The 25,535-nt window shown below is 33.3% G+C and overlaps 3 protein-coding genes across 3 annotated transcripts in view; 1 reads left to right on the top strand and 2 right to left on the bottom strand.

The window, feature by feature from the left end:
• Nucleotides 1-667: 667 nt before the first annotated feature.
• Ctps (CTP synthase) lies at nt 668-8,593 on the bottom strand. Its single transcript, XM_085186611.1, has 10 exons — nt 8,277-8,593; nt 8,025-8,195; nt 7,172-7,389; nt 6,761-6,925; nt 6,020-6,141; nt 4,960-5,214; nt 4,505-4,797; nt 4,043-4,271; nt 3,783-3,871; nt 668-3,465 (listed from the first exon to the last, which is right to left on the bottom strand). Exons 1-10 carry the CDS (start codon nt 8,449-8,451, stop codon nt 3,371-3,373), a joined length of 1,812 nt encoding a protein of 603 aa, XP_085042737.1. The 5' UTR covers nt 8,452-8,593; the 3' UTR covers nt 668-3,370.
• Nucleotides 8,594-9,307: 714 nt separating this feature from the next.
• On the top strand, nt 9,308-10,032 carry snRNP-U1-C (small ribonucleoprotein particle U1 subunit C). The gene has a single exon (XM_085187422.1). The coding sequence runs from the start codon at nt 9,403-9,405 to the stop codon at nt 9,895-9,897; it is 495 nt and encodes a 164-aa protein (XP_085043548.1). The 5' UTR covers nt 9,308-9,402; the 3' UTR covers nt 9,898-10,032.
• Nucleotides 10,033-11,592: 1,560 nt separating this feature from the next.
• gukh (NHS actin remodeling regulator GUK-holder) overlaps nt 11,593-25,535 on the bottom strand; it is a 46,199-nt gene continuing 32,256 nt past the window's right edge. Inside the window, exons 2-7 of the mRNA XM_085186563.1 lie at nt 20,669-20,759; nt 20,191-20,368; nt 19,586-19,788; nt 19,010-19,213; nt 16,042-18,572; nt 11,593-13,468 (exon numbers count right to left, since the gene is read on the bottom strand). Of these exons, the coding sequence (XP_085042689.1) occupies nt 11,967-13,468; nt 16,042-18,572; nt 19,010-19,213; nt 19,586-19,788; nt 20,191-20,368; nt 20,669-20,759 (4,709 nt within the window). The 3' untranslated portion in view covers nt 11,593-11,966. The remainder of the gene's footprint in view (nt 13,469-16,041; nt 18,573-19,009; nt 19,214-19,585; nt 19,789-20,190; nt 20,369-20,668; nt 20,760-25,535) is intronic.

Below are 25,535 nucleotides of genomic sequence, written 5' to 3'. Positions count from 1 at the left end.
TGGTCGACACCTGCATAAGTTCTCGGGAAGCCCATAGGATGGAAGTTTAGCAAGGAGCGCCCCATGCCACACTCGATGAAAGGCCTTCGCCATGTCCAAACTAACTGCCAGGCCCTCTCCCTGCTTGCCAAGAGATAAAATAGATAAACCAAGAGCTGGCTGTTGATGATGCTCTCCATGACTTTTGAGAGAAGGGAGGTGATGACAATAGGCCTGTAGTTAGATGGATCGAAACCATCGCCCTTCTTCGGGATCGGGTGAATAAGAGCGCTCTTCCATGAATCTGGGACTACGCCGACTGAGTATTTATTATGTTTAATTGTGTGTTTTATATCATTTTAATTTTATGAATAAAGGTTGTAAAAATATAACAGACAAAAATCCTATCATACATGATAAGAGACATTAGACAATCAAATGAAAACAAAAACTTTGGAACTTGAAATTACAAACGTTGAAATCCAGTAGTTATTTCGAGTCCACACTCCACATATCATATCCATTACTGAACGCTTTGTCATTAATATTTTATGTTTTGTTTAAATAGATAACTGTTTTTTTTTACTTTAACCCTTTAAGGGTCCTGGGAAGTATTTTCTTTTGTCTAAAAAAGAAAATAGTTTCTACATCCGAGTAAATGGGTACTAAAATTATGAAAACTAAAAACTTAGAAATTATGCTTTATTATTACTTAAATAAGCTAGTTACAGTAACATGGTTTAGCCATTTAAATATTTCGCATGTTAAAACTGGAATGACATTTAGAGTAAAAGAATACATTAAGTATAATATTATATATATAGAATATAATGTAGTTTATATATTTCTGTTAATGTACACATGAGAGGAGGTCATCTATGTTTACAAAAATTTTGAAAGTCCATTCATTGTCAGCAAAAGCTTATTATATAGCTTTTAATATAAAAACTCCAGTGAATGATGTTAAGAAATGTAGACAGTGAAAAACAAATGGGTTTCTAACCTCAGGCCGACTCTACACTACAAAGATTATTTAGAAACTTTGGTGCAATTAAGAGAGCAAAACAGCCATCGCTGTTATCTGCAAGAATTATTAATAATAACAAAGATATAGGGAGTAAATGTACACAGAACACATTTTACAAAGTTTCTAATATGTAAAGTCAGACATTGAAGCTACATATATCAATTAATCGAAACTGACTAAAGCAAAGTATTTTGGCCTGGTCTTCCCTAGTTCACCTCATCAAAATTGTCATAAAATATGTTTATATACCTATACATATTTAGAAGTTAATCAGTAATAAGTTCATGCAAATATATTGATGTAATTTTAGCACAACTTTTTATACAACATAAACATAGAACCCATAAATATAGATTTCATATAAAATTTAAATCTTGAAAATATTTAAATCATAGAAAATAATAACTATTATATAAACTTATAGAACCACTTTCTCTTATTAATAAAAATTATAATTTAAAATACGTTTTGATATACGTAACTAATATACTAGTGTTTGATATAAAGAAAAATACATTTTTTAAAATGTAAATAAGTAATGTAAGTATGGGGCAGTCACGTTGGCACTGTTTCTATAATATTAAAAAAATACAGAGATTCAGATATATGTATACATGTATATAAATATTCAGCTACTTTTTATGGCATTTTTAAAATATTCTAATGTTCATAGTATCATTTTCAATTTCATAAAAATATACATATGTGTACTTTACACAAAATATTATATATGTACATATTTCCTAAAAAAAATATAGGTAAAAGCCTCACATGTAACTAAAAAAGAAACAAAACAATAAGAAAAGAAAATATTTTATTAAACGCAGAAAAATATGATTTGGAAACTGTCCAATACGCATTTCCGCGACATACATTTTTTTATACGTTTTCTAAAATATTTTTCTATTCTTGAAAAAGTAACTTTAACGAATGTTGAAAACGAAACATTAATTTCTACAAACTATAAGGACACTTTAATCCCAATTATGTTGTTAGACAACACAATATTGTTTACACAGATATCACTAGGAAACATTAGAATTCAAGAGCACTTAAACTATACATCCGAAACAGGCGCGAACGTTGATAAATAGACTTGTTTTATTTTTATTTTCATCAGAGTTAAAAAATGAAAATAATTCTTTCCATCGAGTAGGAATCGAACCCACAAAGGTCGCGTTTACATTGAGACGGCCTCAAAATTGGCATCTCGGCCAGCTTTTTTGTAGGGTGAATAAATTACTTAATCGGTAAATTTTCAAATACCTCTTTACTAATAAAATGAAAGAATATATGCAAATCCACCCATCAATCTATCAGGGCCGGTACTGGAATACTTTAATCATATGTTTACAAGTTTTACTGTGCTTATAGCAATAGGTAATAATTACGTGTGTTTTAACTAATTTCATAAGAAATATTAATATCCAGAGCAAAATACATATATGTATTTATATATACAGCTAATCATCTTTTAACAAAATTGTTATCTATTATGCATTACATAAGTACTTTTGTATTGTAATTTTGACTAGGTACTTTTAACGTAAGTAAACTTATGAAATTGTTAATAATATTGAATAATCTCATGAAGATATATAAAAAAATTGTAATCGTTGATTTATGCATAAGCAGTATGAATTAATTAGTATTATCTGAATATTTATATTCATAAAAGTTATAAAAAAACATATAGTTCATATATAAGTTGTAAGGGGCCGTCTATTAAACACGTGAGGCTCCAAAAGCCATAATATATTTTTCGCAAGATCACAGCATTCCTTTTATTATATATATGCCAGTCAGCCAGCCAGTTATAAAATGCTAAAAAAACATCAAGTGATTCTGGCAGATGGCCCCTAATATATAATAATCAAAGCTTAGCATTCAATAACGATCATGGCTGAAATTAATTTGATGTTATCTAAATGTATATTTATTTAAGTAAATAATGAAAACTTTAAAAAATAAATAAAATAATTTGGAAATGATATAAATACATAGAAATGGCAGTTAAAAAAAAATAACTGTTGCTTCATTGCGCCACGCTTTATCGTACCTATAGATAATAAAAGTAATTCATTTCCTCTAGTAGGATCGAACCGACAACTGTCGCGCTTACAATTAGAATTCTCTGCGTAATGACATCTTCTACTTTTAACTAATCATATTATATTTTAACTAATCATAAAAATAGTTATTGATAAATGTAGTTAATCGTTTATATAGCTATGTAGATACTTTTTTTATGCTTAATATTTAACATGTTCTAGAATCAAAACAGTTTTCTGTATTTATATCTGATATAGACTGAAAACAACACTAAACAATAAAATATTACTGGTGACGTAAATCAATAAATACTTAATGTACTCCATTTAATGCATTTCCATTTTCTGTTACAACTTTTTCGTCAATCATGGAACAACTAGGTGTGTCCTCTAAAATATCCTCTTCATCTGAAAATACGCAAAATGTATAATTACTTTTAAAATCACTCACACAGATGTATTCCGCACCAGGGTAGCCAGAGGGAACCCAGTGTTAAGACACTCTTTCCCCACGCACTGCTCAATTTTCGAGCTGTCGTGGAACTCAACGCTTTGCCTTGTTACCAAAGCGTGGAAATAAAAATAATTAATTCCTCCGATTGGGAATCGAACCCATAACCGTCCCGTTTACAGTCAAATGCGGCGCGGCGTCTTCTATATAATTTTATAATACATTTTTTTTTCTTATCATTTAATCAATGTCGATAAAGTTATAAAACCTGTACCTGAGCTCACATCTGATTGATTCCTGGGGCTGAAACGGCATCCTTTTGACATATAGCTTTTCAGTTTTCCGAGAGAAGCCAATATAAGCCTATGAAATAGAAATATATTTATATGATAAAAGTATTTTTCTTAAAATATTCGTATTCACACTATAGATAGTCAAAATCACTTTCTTATAAGGGTTTAATTTTAAAATTTTGGTCGTAGGTTTTTTGTTAGTGGTAATTTTTTTTAAATATCCTGTATATTTTAAACTGACCCCAAGAAGGGTGGACTGGGCGACAGCGGGCGCGACAGGTACTCGGGGTGGAACTGCACGGACACGTAGTAGGGGTGCGCGTCAACCAGTGCCACCTCCATGCGCGTGCGCGTGGAGTCGCGCCCCACGAAGCGCAGGCCGCCCGCCTCCAGTCGCTCTATGTACTCCGGGTTCACCTCGTAGCGGTGCCGGTGACGCTCCTCGATCACGTCCTTCTTGTACAGCTTTGCTGGAAAGATCAATATCGAATATACACATATAGCAACACATTTACACTCTGTTCTTGTCGAAATCTCTTGTGTATGTGTAATTTTTTATTTTTAAATTTTTAAATGAAACTGAATCTTCAGTCACCCACAGAATTTATAACATATCGTAAATTCGTAACACACGACAATGCGATTATATCTTTTACATAAAAATTACAATAAAAAAAATATGAAATAAAAATAACACACTTACACATAACACTGGGTTCCAAATAAGTTTTCCTTTTCCCTAACCTCATAGTACCACCAAGATTACCAGGATGATGTTCAGGCATATCAATGACCAATTTATCTTCGCAGTCTGGGTTGACTTCTGTGCTGTTAGCACCTTTCAGGCCGAGGACATTTCTAGCAAACTCAATAACAGCCGATTGAAGACCAAGGCATATACCTAGCATGGGTTTTTGTGTTTCTCTACACCATTGGCAAGCTTCTATTTTGCCTTCAATGCCGCGCTGACCAAAACCACCCGGGACTATAACACCACTGAAACACAGTTAAAATATATATTTTATACTAATCATCCATTGAAAGCCATTATTTACATCTTAATTATTATAAAAAAAACAGTTCAGAAATAGGAATATTTTACCATTTTTATTAATAACAATATTATAGAGAAGACATAAGATAAAAAAAAGTACATACTCGCTTTTACAAAGGTCCTGCCAAGCTTTATGATATCCCACGGGATCATCAATTTTGGTTTGTTTCTCTAAATTGACAGCTTCGATGTAAGTTAAATTCAATTTGCAGCCAGCAGCGATGCAGGCGTGTTGTAAAGCCTTAGTTACACTCGCGTAGCTATCTTCTAATTTTGTATATTTACCAACAAGTGATATATTCACTTCTTTACGTAGATTGTCTACTTTTTTCGCCAGATTTCGCCATTTTTGCATGAACCTAATTAAAGAAATATTCGATCTTAAATATCTAAGTAATTCAGGAAACATGGCATGAGTTATGTCAGCTAATATTAAATTTCTTATTAGCTTTTACAAATTAATATAAAATTTATTCACAACTTCCATTCACTAGGAATATACAGTTAGATTCGAAACCACAAACGGGTTTTTTATTCGTAAATTCTGACTATTTATAAAAGATTTTTCCCGACTGCTAAGGAAGGGTTATTATGTTTCTTACCCATATAGATAATAAATCCATAAGCTATCAGAGCTTATTTGATTTATTTATACTAACATATTATTATTAATTTATTATATGAAAATTTTGCGATCAATACTCGTTTAATTATAAATCGTGAAATAACAACAAGGTTAACAAGGTAAGGTAAAATCTTACATCGTTTAGAACTAAATTAAACATGTATGTTAATATTATTCTAATAAGGAAGTAATTTTAATGTGATCGTGGCATTTGTAGAAACTTGTGACGTTTTGCGTTTAATTGCTTAAGCTACTACGCTGTTGCAATTTGTAGCTTGAGGATTATCCATTTTTTTAAGGATAATAATTCGCTTTTAAAATGTATGCGTATTTTCTGTTATCTTACTACATCTACAGATTGTAACTCAAAACATGATAAAGTAAGATCGTGTTTCGTGTTTTGTTTAAATATACTGTGCGGAGACAGAAAGATTTTTCTTACGACTTAAATCACATGCCTTATTGTCGATAAAACTCTGTCTTAACGTGAATGAATTTCAACATTGTGAAGAACATTTCGTTTTAAAATATAAACATACCGTGATGGACGAGGCATAGCTATATTTAATTGAAGTCTTTCATTTAAGTACTGAACCACACCTTGAGCCTCCATTAATAATGGCACATGGTACACTGATGTCAGGTCATGAACACATATTACCTATGAATAAAATATAATTTGAAATAAAACTATAAAAGATACTAATGAATAATGTATATTTTTATTATCTTTTAGCTTCACACTGTTTCCTGCACATAGTAGGGTAGGCAGAGGGCATCTGGGAATGTTCCCATTTAGACACTTTTCACACTTTCAGAATTCTCGAGACAATGCACATTGAGAAGCGGACCTCAACGCCGCTCTTTGCCTGTTTACCAGAGCGCGGAAATTAATATATTAAATATTTCATTCCACCGAATAGGAATCGAACCCAGAAATGTCGCGTTTACAATCACACACACCTTCGTGCCACCGCGCTACGACGACCTCGTGTGTAAATGTACACATTTATTTATAATAAGAGTAATTTAAACTAAAATAATCGAGTTATGGGTATAATTATATATGATGTACATATAATAATAAAGAATATTTTAATAAATAAGATATGCCATATAAAATTTTCTCAAATACATATAAAAAAAATTATTGAATAAAATTTAGCTCTTCCACAAATATATAAATTAGTTGTAATTAAATATAAATTAATGGACTCAATGTTCATCTACACTAAGTATAGAAAAATATTTAAAAAAATGGATTTTTTAATTTAACATACCTGTTCTGGTGCAACATGACAGAAATTAGATATTTTCTCCTTAACATTGTGATTGATGGGCTTTTCTGAACGACATAATATCAAATCAGGTGATAGTCCTAGACCTCGGAGTTCGCGAACAGATGATTGTGTTGGCTTAGTTTTAGGTTCTCCTGTTGCCTTAGGCTAAAACATTAAAAGGCAAAGTCAAAATCCAAGTTCAAAAACAATTTTGAAGTTGTCATTTTGCAGCAGTACACACAAAAGTTTTGGGTTTGGTTGCCACTCAAGGGACTATTATTTATAATTTTTCTGGTAATAAGACAAATTATAGGCTCAAAAATTTGGTGAAAATGAATTTCTGTGGCATATAGTATGAGCCAAAAATCATCAAGCACTAGTACAGTATGACGCAAAAAAAATTTTACTTACCATTGGTACTAAAGAGACATGTGCACAGCAAAAATTTTCTTTTTTTACCCTAAATTGAAATTGTCTAAATGCTTCAACAAATGACATCCCCTCTATATCACCTATGGTACCACCAAGTTCCACTATACAAACTCTTGGTGGAGTATTTTCTGGTGTGACAGGTACATGTGCTACTCTCTGTACCCATTCTTGTATAGCATCAGTAATATGTGGAATAACTAAATCATAAATGAAATAAATATTAATAATATTTCAAATAATGAAGCTTTTTTCATTATTAAATAGATAGCAGCATTGAGTTCTCTACTACTTAACATGCATTGCCTTACCAGAGTTCACTAGAAAATGGGGGAACAGAAGTGTCTTAACACTGGGTTTCCAGATTCCCTCTAACTAATGCAAAATTAAATGGCATGATTATTTAAGGATGCTGTGGAGCTCACTGCCGGCATCTGTATTTCCTGTGATATACAATGTGGGGGTTTTCAAAGAAAGGCTGAATAGGTATCTTCTAGGCAAGCGTGCACCACCGTAGACCGCATCAACGCTCACCAGACTTGATGCGGTCAAACGCAAGCCTATTCCATATAAAAAAAAAAAAGAGCAGTGACACAGCAACTTACTGTAAATGTAAGTTATATTCCTACTCAATGGAAAAAAATTTTTTCCTTCCTTGCCCTGGGTACAAAAAGAAAGTGTGGTGTTGAGTTCCACTACTCTATTTGCAATGTCTTGTAAATTAAGTGGAAAGTACAGAATGGATTATCTTAATATTAAGTTTCCTCTGACTATCCTGTTATATGTGGGGGCACAGTGTAAAGCTAAAAAACATATATGTGTACAATGTATATACCCTGTACTGTTTTTCCTAGGTAATCTCCACGTCGCTCACGTTCTATTACTTGCTGATATATTTTGCCAGTGGTAATATTATTATCTTTATGGAGAGTTATGTCAAGAAAACGCTCGTAGTTGCCTAGATCAAGGTCCACTTCTCCGCCATCATCAAGCACGTAAACTTCACCTAAAAATATTTAGAGTTGTAGATAAATAAAATCGCATGTCAAAACCTTCTAAATTTATCTAGTTATAAGCCAAAATTTACCATGTTCATAAGGTGAAAATGTGCCAGCATCTATATTAATGTAGGGATCAATTTTAATTGAAGTAACATCAATTCCGCAGCTTTTGAGTATCGTGCCAAAAGAACTTGCGATGACACCTTTTCCAACACCACTAATAACACCGCCCGTAACTAAAATATATTTCATATCAGGCATATTTAATATTAAATTGGTTTCTTAAACGTAAATAATAATTTTAAAAGTCACAAATATATATGTGCTTTTACGTTATAACCAAAAAATAACACGGACGAATACATGCACACCGCATTACTTTTGTATCTTTATTGACATTTGAGCAAATTGAATTTGACAAATAATATTTGCACGTTATACGTTCTGTAACGTAAAAGTAAATCAATAAAGACTGAGTAAAGGCCTATCAATTGTTTTTTATTCAACATTTTAAGAAATAAAACCATTGATGAAACAGGTAAATAGTAATTTTTAAATGAAATTGACTTTCGTTTAATAAATTTGGCAAAAAAAATTACCTTCTTTTGAACAAAAAAAATTGTAAATCACAAAAATAATCACTAGATCTTTTAATTTTTCTACATCTTTATGCTTCACAGGATAGACATAGGACATAGTTTTAAGATATTCCATTCTCTGCTTTCTATTTTTAGCAGTATAATGTTACAAAAATAAATCAGCTTCACGATGTATCCGGCACACAGCAGGGTAGGCAGAGGGAACTTAGTGTTAAGACACTCCATTCCCCACTTTCCGCCGAATTCTGGAGCCATTGCGTATTGAGTAGCGGAACAACGCCGCCCTTTGCTTCGACACCAGAGCGAAGAAATGGAAATACAAATAAGATCGACCTTTAATCGATGATTAATTAGATCGCTGTATTATCGCAATTATACCATTATAGGACAGACACTTGAGATTGATTGATTTCTCTAAATATGGCGTTTCGAGCGTGCCAGTTGAGCACAATTCATTTCGCCAATGTCACGTCAGACACTTGAGTCTGGCAATTTAAGAAAGTTGACACTGACAGTGACAGTGACATAAATATTAACGAAACAATCGAGAATGATGCGTGCATGTAGTTTGGCGTGATCTATAAAGTGTTAGCGGATTTCCAAAACAACCAATATGCCTAAATATTATTGTGACTACTGTGACACTTATTTAACACATGACTCTCCTAGTGTTCGGAAAACTCATTGCACTGGGCGGAAACATAAAGATAACGTAAAATTTTACTATCAGAAATGGATGGAGGAACAAGCTCAACACCTTATCGACGCTACAACGGCGGCATTTAAAGCTGGTAAAATTGCACAGAATCCATTTGGAAACAAAGGGACAGCAATACCGCCTCCTTGGGATCCATCTGTTATGGGTCCTGGTGGACCCAGACCACCAGTACCTGCCCCTGGTGGCCCGCCTGGAATGATACCTCCACCAACAATGGGCCCTGGAGGGCCAATGGCACCACCAATGATGATGGGTCCACATGGACCAATGCCTCCTATGATGGGAATGAGGCCACCTATGATGGGTCCTATAATGGGTCCAATGGGACCTATGGGCCCTATGGGGCAAATGAGACCACCTTTGATGAATGGACCTCCAATGAACAAGTAGTGTTAAATTTTTACTTTGTGAAGTTATAAGTGACTGAAGAGTAACAGTTTAAATAGTTAATAACATATGTTAAGGTGATTTTTGAAGATTTGATAAATATATCTTTATTAATAAATAAAGAGTGATAAAATAAAACTTTGTATATTATTTTTTTATATCTTTAGTCAATAAAAACCTACCAATCAAGTCAAGTTAAATCAAGTTTTTTAATAACAATAAAATGTCATTAAAAAAATTTGTGGCCTTAGTGAATGCAATAGTTGTGGCTTCAATCCTTAATCAGATCAATGAATTATTTTCATTTTCCCCACTCGGAGACAACAAAGTGAAGCATTGAGTTCTCAAGTCAACATGTATTCTTGAAGTGGAAAGATGAGAATCCAACCATGTAATAGAGAAAGCATATGTTTTTTTATTGCAAAGATATAATTATAGGAACTTATCTTTATTTAGATCTGTCTTAACAACCAATTTTATTTTATGCTATATAGTAAGATACTTTTAGTAAACAAAGTACTTTATTGTACTTATAATTTTTTTCGAATTAAGTCAAATTTGCATGCATCCAAAATTTTTATTATTATTAAGTTTTTATCATATCCTGTGTATAGGGGGCAAGTACGACCGATCGAAAAGGTAGTGTAAAGATAACCTGTTTTACTATTTTGGGCTGATTTTGAGACTTTGTGTTCCCAGAATGCAGAAATGAAAAAAATGACTAATTAAATCAGTCGGATGGTGTACCTACCAGTGTAGTTTCTCATTTTGCATAAATTTTAGATGCAATCCTGTAAAAGTACATTTTTTACAATTCTAAACTAATTTTATTTCTTTTTTTTTTAGCTTCATGCTATATACCGCACATAGCAAGGTAGGCAGATGCAACTAATGTAATAAATAAATGCAACACAAATTTAATATTTTTTAATGAACTATATTGAATATATTCATTAATTGTTTACTGTTGGTGATGACCTGGAGTCACTTGACGAAGGTGATGGTGGAGGTGTTTGCGAGCGGTTGGAAAATAAAACTTCTGTAAGGTCCACAAGTAACAATAACGCACAGATCATTGGCAGAACTCCATCTAAAACTAGTGCGGCGTTTTGTTTAGCCAACGAGGTTGTCTTTAAGCCACTGAATACTATAAACGATAGCCATATTTGTACAGTACAACAGGCAATTAGGGCATAAATTTGTAAAAACAAAGACGCGTAATGGAAACGGATCGCAGCACACACAAAGGTGCATATAAAAATGTATGTTGTAAATATCGCCGTAGGGCCGATAAGGGCGTGAGTTATACCTATAGATGGTGTCGATCGTTCATTTATAAGATTAGCGGTATTTACTACCAAAATAAGTATTCGGAGCTTCACTGAACAATCTTTAGCGCTCATTGAACTGGTAGAGCTTACCATTGAGTAGCACTTCATTGATATTGCAATAGATTATTTCAAATTATTTCAATATAAAGTATAAAGAATGATCTTGTGATGAAGAATTTAAGAGGTCTACTCGTTGTCATTATGACTTTTTATACAGGTAAGGAATAAAATGTGACTAAAAGATAAGTTTTAGCATGAAAAAGAGTTTAATTGATTTCCTAAAGTTAAGATTGAAATAACAACTATATAGGTATCTAGGTAGAATATATGAGGACCTTTCCAAAAACTGTTAGAAAAAAAAATACACTTAAAATTGTTCAAAACATTTAATTAAATTTTTTAATAACTTAAAAACCCAAAAATCAAAATTACCTATGTATAAAATAAATACTTACATAATATTATGTAACTACACTTATCTTAATTCCATAAACTAAGATTGGCCCCAATAGAGCGATTAAAATAAAAGCGAAAAGAAACAAATACACGTAAGTAAAACAAAAATATAGCTCATAAGTAATGAACACTGGATGTACAATATTGTTGCCAAATCAATGGCACACTAAGCAAGAAAAGACTAGATAAAAGCTTCTTTCATTTCATATTTGTATTTACAATTGAACAAATCCAAAAAGCACCGGCTTCGATATCATCTTTCTATTATAACCGACTTAAACGCTATCATAAGGCCGTTTCTAAAGTACTAGGCGAAGACTTTTCTCTTTCTGGAGATGTTTTATTCCTTAATACTAATCCTAAATTTGATGGGGATTTTCTAAAAGATGATAATTGTGGTGTAGTTTCTTGAGTGCTTTTGAAAAATTCTGCTCTTTTTGCTTGAATTATTTCTGACCTAGATAAAGCATGTGAACTTGGAAAATCGGTGTCAATGGGAAAAACACCTTGATCTAGGGAAATATTAGAGTGCTCTTCATCTAAGTTATATTCACTTATAGGTATGAGTGATCTTCGTGCTCCAAAATGCTGATTAGTCATAATAGGAACTGTTTTCGACGGTGGGCTTACGGTTGCTATTTCACATTTTTCACCAGAGCTATTTGATATTTCATCCTCATTATTCGCTTCCGGAATAGGTGTAGACAGTACATCAGATCTTGGACTAGCGAAACGCCATTGGGATTTAGGGGATAAAAGGATTTTAGATGTGTTTTTATGATCTTTTACTAATCCGCTGGCTCGACCTGGAGACACCGGTTGGTTGTTCGATTTCACAGACTTTCTATGGTTATAAGTTTTCGGCGACCCACTTAAGTCTAGAATATTAATTTGTGATCTATTTCCTGGAGGTGTCAATGGTATTTGGTTTTTTTCTTTAGAAAGTTTGAGTTGTTCTACTGCAGACAGCTTATTAGATTTGCTTTGAACGTTAAGTGTATTAACCTTAACACTATGTTGCAGAAGTAATTTTTTAAAATCTAACCTTGATGTCTGTTGTGTCGGTCCATAGCGATCAGCACATGTTTCTCGTTTTTGAACACTTAAGCCTGTCCCTAAAGAATTTGTTGTTTGTTTATCTTGTAGTTTTGCTGACCTATTTTTAATATCTAAGTAACCGGTTTCTGGAAAGCGTTGTCCAGTTTTAGGATGTGGAGGTTCAGAAATAAGTGGCGATACAGTAATTGTACTAAACGCTGGAGATTCAGCTCTCTCAGGAGGTTCTTTAATGTTAAGTTTCTTTTTACTCCTATGGATAACGGCGTATAATTCTTCGTTCGTCATAGTTGATTTAACCGGCGACAAAAGTTTCGAATTTAAATTTATCGTTGTTTCTTTGTTCGTAGGTGTAGATGACTTAAAAGAACCAGAGGTACGAGGATCTATTGGTGATATTCTTATAGACTCTTCAGTGTGCAGATTGTGTTCTGTGCGGTCTGGAATATTCGAATGCGGATCTAAATGCTTAGTTTTTGGGCTGTGCTGTTTTTCTTCTTTTATTGCAGGATTTTCTATATATGTTCCAGACGATACTTTAGGTAGCGTCCAGAATTTTAAGTGAACTTTATCTTCTGTTTTAATGTCATGGTTCGTAATTCCATGCTTGCCACGAAGATGTGCCGTATGGTACCGATGAACAGTCGGATGTAAATTATTCATATCTACCACTGACTCTTGACCTCTCATACGTTGATTCAAAAGTTTGTCAGCGTTTGATTGTCGATAGTCTGAAATATACATAAAATATTATTAAATTTAAAACTTCATCATAGCATTTAAACAGGTTTTTTAAGTATTTTCAATAGCGCCCGTTTTCTACATATTCAATACACTTTATACATAAATATATTCATATTTTTAAAGAAAAATCAGGCATTTTTAAGTGATTATATCTGAACCTCTATTTCCTTATTACCCCTACTATTTTTATTTTTATAAATACTATAATAAGTAAATACATATGTGGCAATAATATAAAAATAAAAGAAAATGCATGCGAAAGAAGCATTTACAACGCTTACCTAACTAAGTGATTAAATTATTTTTTTAACTTAAGTGCATGGTATTTTATTCCATAACAAAAGTAATAATTTAAAAAATGTCTTCGTAAGGTGCTTTATAATTAAAAAGGAAATGCAAAATCTACAATATACATAAGACAGATTATTAAAATATTTCAATTTGATTTTGGCTATAATAAATATTTTTATTAACGCACATAGTGTTATTATGCTAATATGCTTCCAATGCCGCAATCGTTAGTGAAATACAAGTAGGTATTAAAAATACAAAAATAATATAATATGAATTAATATAATATTAAAATGAGCCCAGGAATTACATATCTTAGTATTATAATATTAATATATCCACACATGCAACGAAATATCATGCTAAAAAAAGCATCAAAACTTTACCTTTGAAGGACTTGGTCTTAACAAAGTCGCAACCATTGGAAGCATCTCGATCGTTGGGCAAAGCGATGTTATAATGAGAATTAATAGTAGTGTACGATCGACGGGGACAGTTTACCTTTGGATATTCCAGTGCAAGAACTTATATTATTATAAATTAGTGAACTTGTGGTTATGAAAAGTAAGAGTTAATGTTATTATAAGACGTTTGTACGTTGAACCTTAACTTTATACAGTCCCTGCACTAAATTCTTTGAATAGGGAATTAAGTTCTATTGTGCCATGAATCTCGTTATAACCTTTTCCTTCGATACAGGACAATCTTTTGGTTTAACTAAAAAACAACTTACAACAGAACTTCATTCATAAAATGTTAAGGGTGCTGGTGGTACATATGTAAATGAGGTGGGGTGAGGTGAGAGCGTGGGAGTGAAATTAAATGAAATAAGTGCGTTAATTGACAATATTTGTATAATATTATTTACAAACACATATGGACACAAGAATAACACACCATGCACTTCATACAAAAACATAAATTAATCATAAGCTGTGCACACTCAGGTGAAATAAGCCACCATGCATTTTATTATATAACAAAATTGCTTTATAATATCAAATAAAAAAAACATTAATTCGAGTGTGAACGTTCTAAAATAATTTAAAATTAAATCTATCACAGAAATAAATTAACTAAGGCAAGGAAGACGACTATATCCTAAAGTGGGACGGAGAAAAATCTAGTAATCTTAAACTACAATTTATTTTAGTCATATTTTCTTAAAAATATCTAACTTCATAAAATGGAACATGAACAATTTCATTAAACATTCAATATACTTTAAAAATTGATTGTAAAATAAAAAAAATACTTAAGACATTTACGAAGTAAGCGTAATAAAGAAGAAGGTAACAGGCTTAAAACTACTTTCTATCCATAAGAAACTCTTCAAATAGATAATATAACCAATACTGAGCAATTTGACAATAACTCGTCTGATACATGATGACTACACTTCATTCATGTAATTCATTTCGCATTTTTCTAAAAATATGTTAAATTAATTCAACAGTTAGTCGAAAGTTATTGCGGATACATAAATATTACCAAATTTCGGTGCCATTCTCAGATTCAGAAATTGATAAAATTCTAGCTCTATGCATAGAACCGTCAAAGGGTACAGTAACTTTACTGGGTGACAAGGGGCAAGCGGGCGGCGAGTGCAACACGCAGACAGTGTCAGGGTCAGAATCTAATATAGCTGATAGCATGTCTATAGCCCTATCCCTGTTGTCTGGAATGAGTGCTATTGTATGCCGTTTGGGCAAAGGAGTAGTTAATGGACTTAAAGCTAACGAAGATAATTCTGTTTCAAATTTATTATCAATGAAACTATCATTATTATTTAAACATTCGCATTTGAGGCTATCAAACGTATCCTTGTGACTTAGTTTTGGAGATACCGTTGATGGATAGTTTATTTGTTCTCTAAGCAAATCTGCTGTAATTTCAGCTTGAATCATTTCGAAAGAATTAACTTTTTTTGCGTTATTGCTAAAAGAATCAAGTTTAAGAAGTTTTTTAATAGGCATTAGTGGAGAGTTTGCAAGTTTGTAACTATCACTTCGTTTAATTTTACTATTTAAACATTTTTCAACATTTTGGTTATTAAAATTTGGATCTACTTTATCGTCGACATTATTTTTAAACATTTTTATAACTTCTGCAACTTTATTACCCGTTTTACCAAAATCTTTGCACCTTTTAAGCATTATTGATGTTTGAAAGTTGGGTACGAAAGGAATGATTTCTTCCAAAGATTTATTAGAATTTTCATTGGAAATAGAATCGTTGATGACTTTCGAAGTTTTTGAAAGATTCTTACCTGCTATATCATCTTTCGTTGGGGACAAGCTGACACCTTCTGCGTCATGTATGTTTACATACGCACCCGACCTGGTAATGGCTTCGACTACTCTAGGTGGATCTGAATTAGTTTTAGTGATCATTTTTAAATTCGTACTCGATAGTACAGGTGACGCTGTAATGGGGGTCGCTGATATTATCGTACTGGGTTTAGTGGGTAACGTCACAAATTCTGTAGTAATGACACCTCGAGGGTCAATAGGTGCTTTTATTATCATTTTTCCTAATTGTGGCGACGTTGGTTTGCTACTAGTTGTGGGTGCGTAGGGGAAGTCAGTTTCATCTATAATTTTTACAACATCCGCACTTTCTCGCTGTACAATGGAGGTGGTTGGACAAATTTCCTGAACAAATGGTCCCGGCTCAAATGTGGTGTGTGCTCCTTTTCTCCTTTTCAATGTGTCAGATGAATAGATTACTTGTCCTTGCGAATCAAGAGTCACTTTTGCACCTTTTGCTTGTACTTTTTGCGCTTCAATTTGTTTTTCACCTGCCCTATGTTCTAAGTAATCCTTGCCTTCATTTAAGCAGTTTGGTAGTTCATTTAAAGATACGTATTCAGTTTCATGTAATTTTCCAGATAAAACAGTTTGTAAATTTTTTTTAACTATATCATTGTTTGCATACGTACTCCGATTTAACGTCATTTTTTGATTATTGTTTTTAACGTCCGCAATTGTAACGTAATCACCAGAGTCGTAAAAATCTTCCAGCATATCAACATCTTTTGAAGGTGGTGATTTTTTATAAGATAGTTTATTTGGTAATACTCCTTTAAGGCGACACATAAAATTATTAAATGGATGTAAGGAGGATTTTATTTGATTTTGATATCTGCTATTTCTTGCTGCATCCAAAAATTTTGTTTCCTTTTGTCTATCTTCATTAGGCAAATCTAGCTTTGGTCGGCTCTCTGATTTCACTAGTGTCTGATCACTCCTTTCGTTATTTTCTTTTTTTCTGCTAACACTCTTATTACTAGTTTCACTTTCATCGTCAGAGTTAGTGGGTGTAATAACACACATAGAAGGTATTCGAGAACTGTTGATAGTTGTTTTATATCTTATTCTTTCTATTCGGTCGGTTCCTTCGAGGTCTGAAGATTCTGAGTAGTCTTGTTCAGATAAACTATGTTTCCCATGAGCACTCGAAACTGAGTCTTCGATAGGCGAGCTAGAAGTGTTGTGGCCAGAGTCCGGTGAACTCGTACCAGTACTTTTCTTAGCACTTTCAATATCTGTTTCAGTGTGCACCTCTACAACAGCTGTAATTTCTCTTTGATTTCCAACATTCTTTGATATAGTAACCGTTGCTGAAGGGTTTGTGTCAGACATTGAAAAGTTTGTTACAGATTTGTCTGAAAAAGCTCTTAAATTACTATATCTAAGGCTGCTGAAAGGCGATTTTTGGAATGAAGCAGCACGCTCTAAACTTGTATTTACATTTCCCCGACTGCGATTCATTATTATTAACGAACTTTTGCGTTCAGGTACTGTCGGCCCAATTACTAATGATCTATCGCTATCGGCTGCCATCAGAGTGGTGCAAACTGTACCAGCTGAACTTGTCGTTGTGCTTGTTGAACCCTTACCAAAAAGTTCGTATTCATTTTCCGCCGATAAATTCTGACTATTTGATGAATTAGATAATGCAATAGTCGTGTGCAATGGAGTGCTAGGCGAAATTTCTTCTTCTTTTAAAGTTTTAAGACCAGAATCCATATGGAATGATGTATAATATCCTTCTGTATCGCAAGAAAATTCAGAACTAGTTTCCAGATCTTCATGTAAATCGTGAATAATGTCAGGCGTGAGAGTGCCTTCGCTAGTAACACTTCCAGATCCTGATGTGTTAAGGAATTTCCGTCTACTAATGATCGAGCTCGGTGGGCCGTGGTGGAAATTTAGGGAGTTATTCGATGTAGCAGCAGACGTGGTACTTTTCGGTGGTACCGTTGTGGTAGTTATTTCTGAGCCTATACTTGTTCTACCTGACTCGGAACTTGCAGACCAGTTACCACTGGACGAGTGTGGTTCATCTTTCCCGACTGCCGAACGCCGGGAACGCCTCTGTGTTGAAGCTCCTCGTAACCGCACTCCCGCGCTTATTGTTGCTGTTGTATGAACGCTTGGAAGTCCAATGCTTTTTTCCGACGAAGAATAGGAAGCGCATCTCAAATGGTTTCTTCTATCTTCTTCTTCTGGCCGTTTTTTGCGTAAGATTACAGTTTCTTTACTAAGTTCATCATCTATAGGGACAATTGATGTTTTTGATTCCTTGCTTCTATCCAGTTTGGATTCTCTGAAACTGTCTCTGCTAGTACTAGGTGATCTTCCGATCATTTTTAAGCGGTTCTTTCCCCATTGTTTTAAGCTATTAAAATGGCTTTTCTTAGGATCTGTTGGACTTTTCTTAAGCAAATCACTCGATCGGGACCGGATAACAGTACTGTCTTCAATCTCTTCAGAAGCCACAGCATTTGGTGTATCACTATGATAAAACAAACCAAGCAAAGCATTAGTCACACGCTAGAGGCATATGAATCTCCGAAAAATATCACTTAGTCTTGTAACAGAGATGTTTTTCGAAGATTTCATTAATTTTAAAGCTAATGAGAATGACTCTATTAGTGTTTCAGTGCAAAGATGTTTTATAATCTTGATCTTTACTTCGTTATTAAGAAGCGTAAGTGAATAACGACAACCAGGAACAAAAAAAATATTTTATTCACAGAAGCACGATATCATCGACAGGTTAAAATGTGCTGAATATTAAACGATTTTAAAGCCACACGATACTGTGCTTTTTGTTACTAAAGTTAATAGATCTCCAGATTTCATTATCTATTATTATTTTAATTAATATAATTTGATATAACTAAAATAGATAATGTAATCTAAAGTGAATAGTGCACTCTATAAGCTTACCCAGCTATAGCCTCTCTAAGCTCTTTCTGATCAGTGCCAGAAATTGTGTTTCGTCTTTTACCCCGTGGTTTCCGAGTGCGCGTGCGACGTTTCACCGTATCCGTTTCGCCGGCAATGGTCTCTACGTGGAGGGACTTCCGCGAACTACACATTCTATCGAAGAATTTGCCTGACGTGTCTATCGCTATGACTTCTGGTGGAAATCTGGAAAGATAATGTTATATTAAGGTATTATGTGTACAATGAATACAAAAATAAAATAGAACACACAAATTAATAGTAAATACAACACAGAATTTAACTTGTATTGGGACTGTTGTGTCGCAGTGTCACATCGTCTAACTGTAAACGCGATGGTTGTAGATTCGATTCCCACTCAGGGGAATGAATTATTTTCATTTTCGCGCTCTGACAACAAGACAAAGTGGCGTGTGGAGGTCTCTCTACACGCTGGATGAAAAGTGACGAGTGATGTCTTAGCACCAAGTTCTCGCTGCCTACCCTGCAATATCCAGCATATATCGTGGAGCTAGAGCAAGCAGTTATACAACATTTAGATATGACACTATAACATACTTAGATACTATTACTCGTAGCTGTTCCTCAGGGCTCGGTAACCGGTGGTCTATAGGTTCGTCGTCTCCCGACCCGCACTCTGAGAGCTCGTCTGGCGTTAAAGTAACGCTGCTCGCGATACGTATTGACGCATCCGGTAAAGCCGTCACATCTCCCACAGCTTCTTTTGACGTCCATTTCCTTAAATGTTCTACCACCGACGGCTGTAATTGACAGATAATTGGCTATTTAATTAAAAGTAAGGTTTGGATATGGTATTTAGCAAAAAATTTTTTTGACTTCATAGAAATAATTTCACATATAAACAAATATGCATTTAAATTAAATTAGTATGTTATTAGTATGTTAGTTATAGTAAAATATAAAATATATTTTTAATAATATAATAAAATTGAGATATAAATGCGCTTAACCCAAGCGTCCTTATTTATTACATAGAGTCGATGACTGTGAGAACATAGAACTACTTAATAAATATTACATTCTAAGTGTTTTATACATGAATTAATGATGATTTCTGATTGCAATGTCGGTGTCCTCTTTATTTTATTGTTATGTCAATCTAACTTGTACGTTAAATGAAATGAAATGATAAATTGGCTTACAATATGAGTTTCTATGTCGACGTCGATCTTATTATATATTCGTCTTCTCTTTGAACTTAGGACAGGAGTGCAGAGAAGGTACTGGGAATGTTGGGAATCCCTTCTTAGTTGATCGAGGATTGATGCAGAAATTCTATCGGTTGTTGCCTTTTCATACAGCTTTCGTAAACTTGCGGGTCTGAAATAAAACGATGCCACATTTAATTTTTCTGAATATTGCTTAGCAATATAAATAAGTAATTTCTTTTGATGTGTTTCCTAGCTTTGTTGGATAATTAGAAATTACAGCAATTACGCAACTGCATGGTCGTGTAAATATTTGCGCTGTATATGATTCGAATCCATCTACTTAGGAAGCTCTGTCTAGAAAGCTTTGTTTGTGTTTTTTTAACATATTCGATAGCCAGCATTCCTATCCTGAAAGTCTGGTTGATGATACACTATATTTTATATTTTATACAATATTTGGTTCAATTACCTGGTATCAGCCGTGAACAGTTCCTTTCTAAGAGGATTATTGGCCGTGTAGTGAACTTTGCGCGTTGCAAAATCTGACAGGCTGCCCTCCGCTGCAACAATTGCAAATATTAGTATTAGCTATGAATATAAGTATTATTTATTTATTTATGCTTAAAATGTAACACAGAAGGAAATTTATACTAATAAATATATGTTATGTTATATTTTAAATTTCACAATAATTAATATTTAAAAATTAAAGAAAGCAAAGTACTTAAAAAACAATCAAACGAATTCTAGATAAAAATAGAATATTGTCTTTTTTCGTTCATATTGGGTTTTATATATATTACAGTAAAATTAATAATTTAGTAATGTCCTATTAGGTACATTACTTATTATATAATTACACTAAATATTTATGATAAATAAAAAATAATATAAACTTCAGAGAACCGACAAATCCATACCTATATTATAAATTCGAAAGTAACTCTGTCTGTCTGTCTGTCTTTTCCGCAATCAGGGCCAAACCGCTAATTTAATTGTGATAAAATACTCATATAGAGATACTTGAGGGTCCCGGGATGAACATAGGATACTTTTTTTTTCTCATATTTGTAATATTTTCGTTATATACCAATATATTAAAATAATTAATTTGACAAGGAATTTATTCCGCCATGTTAATAACAATCGTCGCTACGCGTTGCTAAGCAACAGCTTGCAAAGTTTGCTGTTTTAAGAAAACGTCACCCACAGTGAGTTTGCTTAATGCATACATGGTGCGCGCCGATATAGATTTATACAAATCTCTTTATACAAATCATTAACAAAAATTAGATGATTTCTATAATTTGATATTCATCCTTATGAAAATAAATATAATAGTCACTTTTAGCATTTCATCTAGATGGAAATTATAATTTACTGTATAACATTCTAATAAATAATTAAGATGTGACTGATTCCAAATGACCTAGCCTTCGGGCGGCATAATATGAGTATGACCGACGCGAACGGGCGGATGACTTTGATGATTTTGTAAATTTTTATAGATTTTCGAATTACTATTATTTTTTATGCAATTATTTGCTGCTTATAATTAATTTATCTCAGTTCGGTTATCTATACCGTTGTTATACACTTAAAATATCGTAATTTTAATCATTTGAGATTATATTTAATATTGTTCGCAAAAATTAATAATTATTTAATATAGAAAAATGTTTAGTACGCGCGCACAGCAAACTTTAGGTTTTTTTTTCTAATATTAAGAATTTCCTTTAGTTACTTTTACTTCTTTGGTTTGTTCATTTCGGTTACTCAGATATTTTTTCTAATAATAAATCTCCACTTATTATTATTATTTAACTTATTTTAATGATTTAGGCTTATATTTTCGCGGGCGTAGCCGCGTCCGGGCCCACTAGTATATTATAAAGTGGGGTATTCAATTCCTCTGTGAATGGCATTCTTGGCGATGGCATTCCAGAGGAAACTAGTTCCATATGTAAGATATAGTCATATTGAATAATATAGAATCGCAATAAGAAATGTGCAAGTGGATCCTATTGTCATAGCGGCCTTGGTTCCCTACGGACCAGGCCAATGCACGCACCGTCGTGGGTGGTTTCAATATAGCAAATCATTATCAAATTGCAAAGTTATCGAAATACTAGAACACGTTTTATTATTAGTTGTCTTATTGTAGATTTAAAATTAAAAAAAAATCAACTTCACGCTTTATCCCGCACACAGCAGGGTAGGCATAGATCACCTAGTGTTAAGACACTCCGTTCTCCATTTTCCGCTGAATTTTGAAGACATTGCATGTTCAGTGGCGAAACTCAACGCCGAGCTTTGCCTGGATACCAAAGCGAAGAAAGGGAAATATAAATTAATATTGTAGATTTGTAAATACAAACTAATTTTCCTTTTTTTTTTAAATATAAAAGGAAGTCATTTTCATTATAGGCCCAAAAGCCTAAGGTACTAAGAACACCTGATACAGAAGACAGATGTTGTAACTTGCATTTGAAGCCGTTGGGTAGGTTACGTTTGGTCACGACTCCGGGACGTATGCACAAGGACAAAGTCCGTATATGCTTTTACTATTTAATCCGGTTTCTCATATTACGTTACTATAATCGACATAATATATACATAAGTAACAGTAATATTGCCATAATAATGCCTTATATAGTATGTGATAAAGATATTTGGGGGTTCCCTTTAACTCCCACAAAAATTTGCAAGTACAGTAGATTAATCCAGAATATAATACGAAGCGATATTACACATTTGAGGCCGTTGTGGCGCCAGGGTACAAGAGTGTGACTGTCCTGCGAAGATTGTGGGTTCGATCCCCACTCGAGAACTGGGACTCGAGAACTGAGAAATTTTCTGGCACCAAGGCAAAAGCCCGGAGTTGAGATTCGCTACTCAACACGCAATGCCTCGAAAAATTGTGAAATGTGAAGCTGATTAGATTTTTTTGTTTTTACATTCCACATTATCACTACTAATTGATAGTATCTTAAAATTTACTCTAAAGTGACATATTACACCTACATACAACTATGTAAATAAAAATGATATTTCTTGTGAAAGTTAAAATATTAAACTTCGAGTTAAACGGAAACTCTGATTACATTTAATAACATACTAGATCGCGTAAATTTCCTCAGTAAGCGAGTGAATGTGTAAGTAATAATTAAATTTATAAGTAAAACTGGGATTTTTTCCACACGCTTTCTCAGTATATCGGATTAAATTCCAATTTAATAGGCTTCTCGCATTAAATTTTCCTGGTGAGAGGGTATTTCAGGTTGTTCGACAGGTATTAAGTTATTAACAGGCAGAAGCCCAGACAATTCACAGTATCAGATTACGTGGGTCGGAGTACATTTGTGCATATTATGGATAAGTCAGCTTCACGCTGTATCCCGCACACAGCAGGGTAGGCAGAGGGAACACAGTGTTAAAACACTCCGTTCCCCACTTTCTGCCAAATTCGGGAGGCATTGCGTGTTAAGTGGCAGAACTCAACGCCGCGCTTTGCCTCGACACCAGAGCGAAGAAATGGAAATATAAACGTTAATAAATATTTCACTTCCTCGAGTGGGAATCGAACCCACAACCGTCACATTACAGTCACACCCTTGTGCCACGACGACCACCACATATGTATAAGTAAAAAAATATGAAAGTTTTATAGTTTTGTGATTTAAATAAGTGTAAGTGAGGTCTGCGTCCAGTCGTGCGCAGGAGCGCAAAGTGTGATTGTAAACGCGACTGGTTGTAGGTTCGATCCCCAATCGAGGAAATGAAATGTTTATTTAAATTTATATTTCCATTTCTTCGATCTGGTGTTCAGACAAAGCGCGGCGTTGAGTTCCAGCACTCAACACGTAGTACCTCCAAAATTCTACGGAAAGTGGGGAACGGAATATCTTGACACTAAACTACCTTGCTGTGTGCGGAATATAACGTTAAGTTCATGTGATCTGATAAATGTAAGTAGGTATATGTATATATTTTGCTGATATAAAAAGTAATATACATTTTATTTTAAAATTTAAAGTAACATTTAAAAATGTCAATTCCACAAAACTAAAAGGCTTTTATATGTTAGTTCTGTGGCTGACTGGAGTTTGGACCTGATGTAAAAAAATATACAGACATATTATTGAGTCATTCGTCGTTGGGTATTCCTGGATCGTCTGCACATTATTACAAGTGCTTTCTCAGAGGCTAAAATTGGATCAAGTGGTCTATACCGAAGATGGACTGGTTTTGCATGTAGTTTTATTTATGTTCTTACATTTTAGGAAACTAATTATTGACGACATTTTGTCTGTGTGAACTTCAGAATTTAACTTAAAATGGTATTACATTATAAATTTAATATTTGTTAAGCATATGTTAATAGAGTTTATTGTAAGTTGACTATGGCTTATTGTCAGTTCTATAATATAAAATAAAATAGGCGAAGATTGATCATTCCTTATCTTCAAAACTACTGAACCTAAAAAAATATACTGTATATTACATAATTTTAATGGGATCGAAAATAAGTACCTACTTCTAAAGTTATAATTTTTTATGTATATAATTTTACCATTTTAAAAAATATGTTTAGAAAATTCTGAGAGTAAGAACCCATAAATAAGGCAGTATAAATATATGGAGTTTGGGTCAAGAGGATTCTTATGGTGGAATAAATGCAGTAAAATTATCTCGGTTACCCTTCTGAAGCCTGCTGCTAATGGCTGGTGGAGAAACCGAAAGATAACCTATTTACATAATCTAATAAAACAAGTCACCAATAAAAAAAGTCAACAGCCATTAATATAATAATGTGTTAGAAACGTTTTAATTTCTTTTATTTCTCCGAATAGTTAGAAAGCAAATTTTATATAGTAAATCAATTTTACAGCTTGTAAAGTATGTACAATTTACAGAAGAGCAATAAAAGTGTCGTTTTTATAGCTTCGTAGATTTAATAAGGGACAGTATCGACGTTTAAAGACATTAAATCTTCGAGTGTTTGCAGCATCAGAATTGAAAATAGATTCTCGACCCTTCTTACCCTTTACAAAACTTAGAAAAATCATTACAATAGAAATAAAAAAATAGAAATGTGTCTGAAAATATGTCAAAGGTGAAAGTTCATATTCGGTAGCGTAGCTTCTTAGATTATTCATCCTATTTCATACAATATTTCTTATTTCTGGCCACGATTCAACTTCTGCGAAAATTTTAAGTAACAAAAGATAATGTGGAGCTAGCACAGTTACGCGTCCTACATTATAACTAGAGAACGAGAGGAAACATTTTTATTTTTCCTGTTCATTTTCAACAAGAATTCGATGCAAAAAAAT

This window comes from Heliconius melpomene, chromosome 6, assembly GCF_056956725.1.
Source record: "Heliconius melpomene rosina isolate 202511_hmr_F chromosome 6, ASM5695672v1, whole genome shotgun sequence".
NCBI lineage: Eukaryota > Metazoa > Arthropoda > Insecta > Lepidoptera > Nymphalidae > Heliconius > Heliconius melpomene.
This window is presented reverse-complemented; position numbering and strand designations above follow the sequence as displayed.

Bases quoted from the DNA above. Each gene is read 5' to 3' on its own strand.
- Ctps (XM_085186611.1), bottom strand. From the start codon at position 8,451: ATGCCTGATATGAAATATATTTTAGTTACGGGCGGTGTTATTAGTGGT. The intron at 5,215-6,019 runs GTATGTTTATAT...TTCTTTAATTAG, and splicing joins GCTATGCCTCGTCCATCACG to GTTCATGCAAAAATGGCGAA. The intron at 4,272-4,504 runs GTAAGTGTGTTA...TGATCTTTCCAG, and splicing joins TTTGGAACCCAGTGTTATGT to CAAAGCTGTACAAGAAGGAC.
- snRNP-U1-C (XM_085187422.1), top strand. From the start codon at position 9,403: ATGCCTAAATATTATTGTGACTACTGTGACACTTATTTAACACATGAC.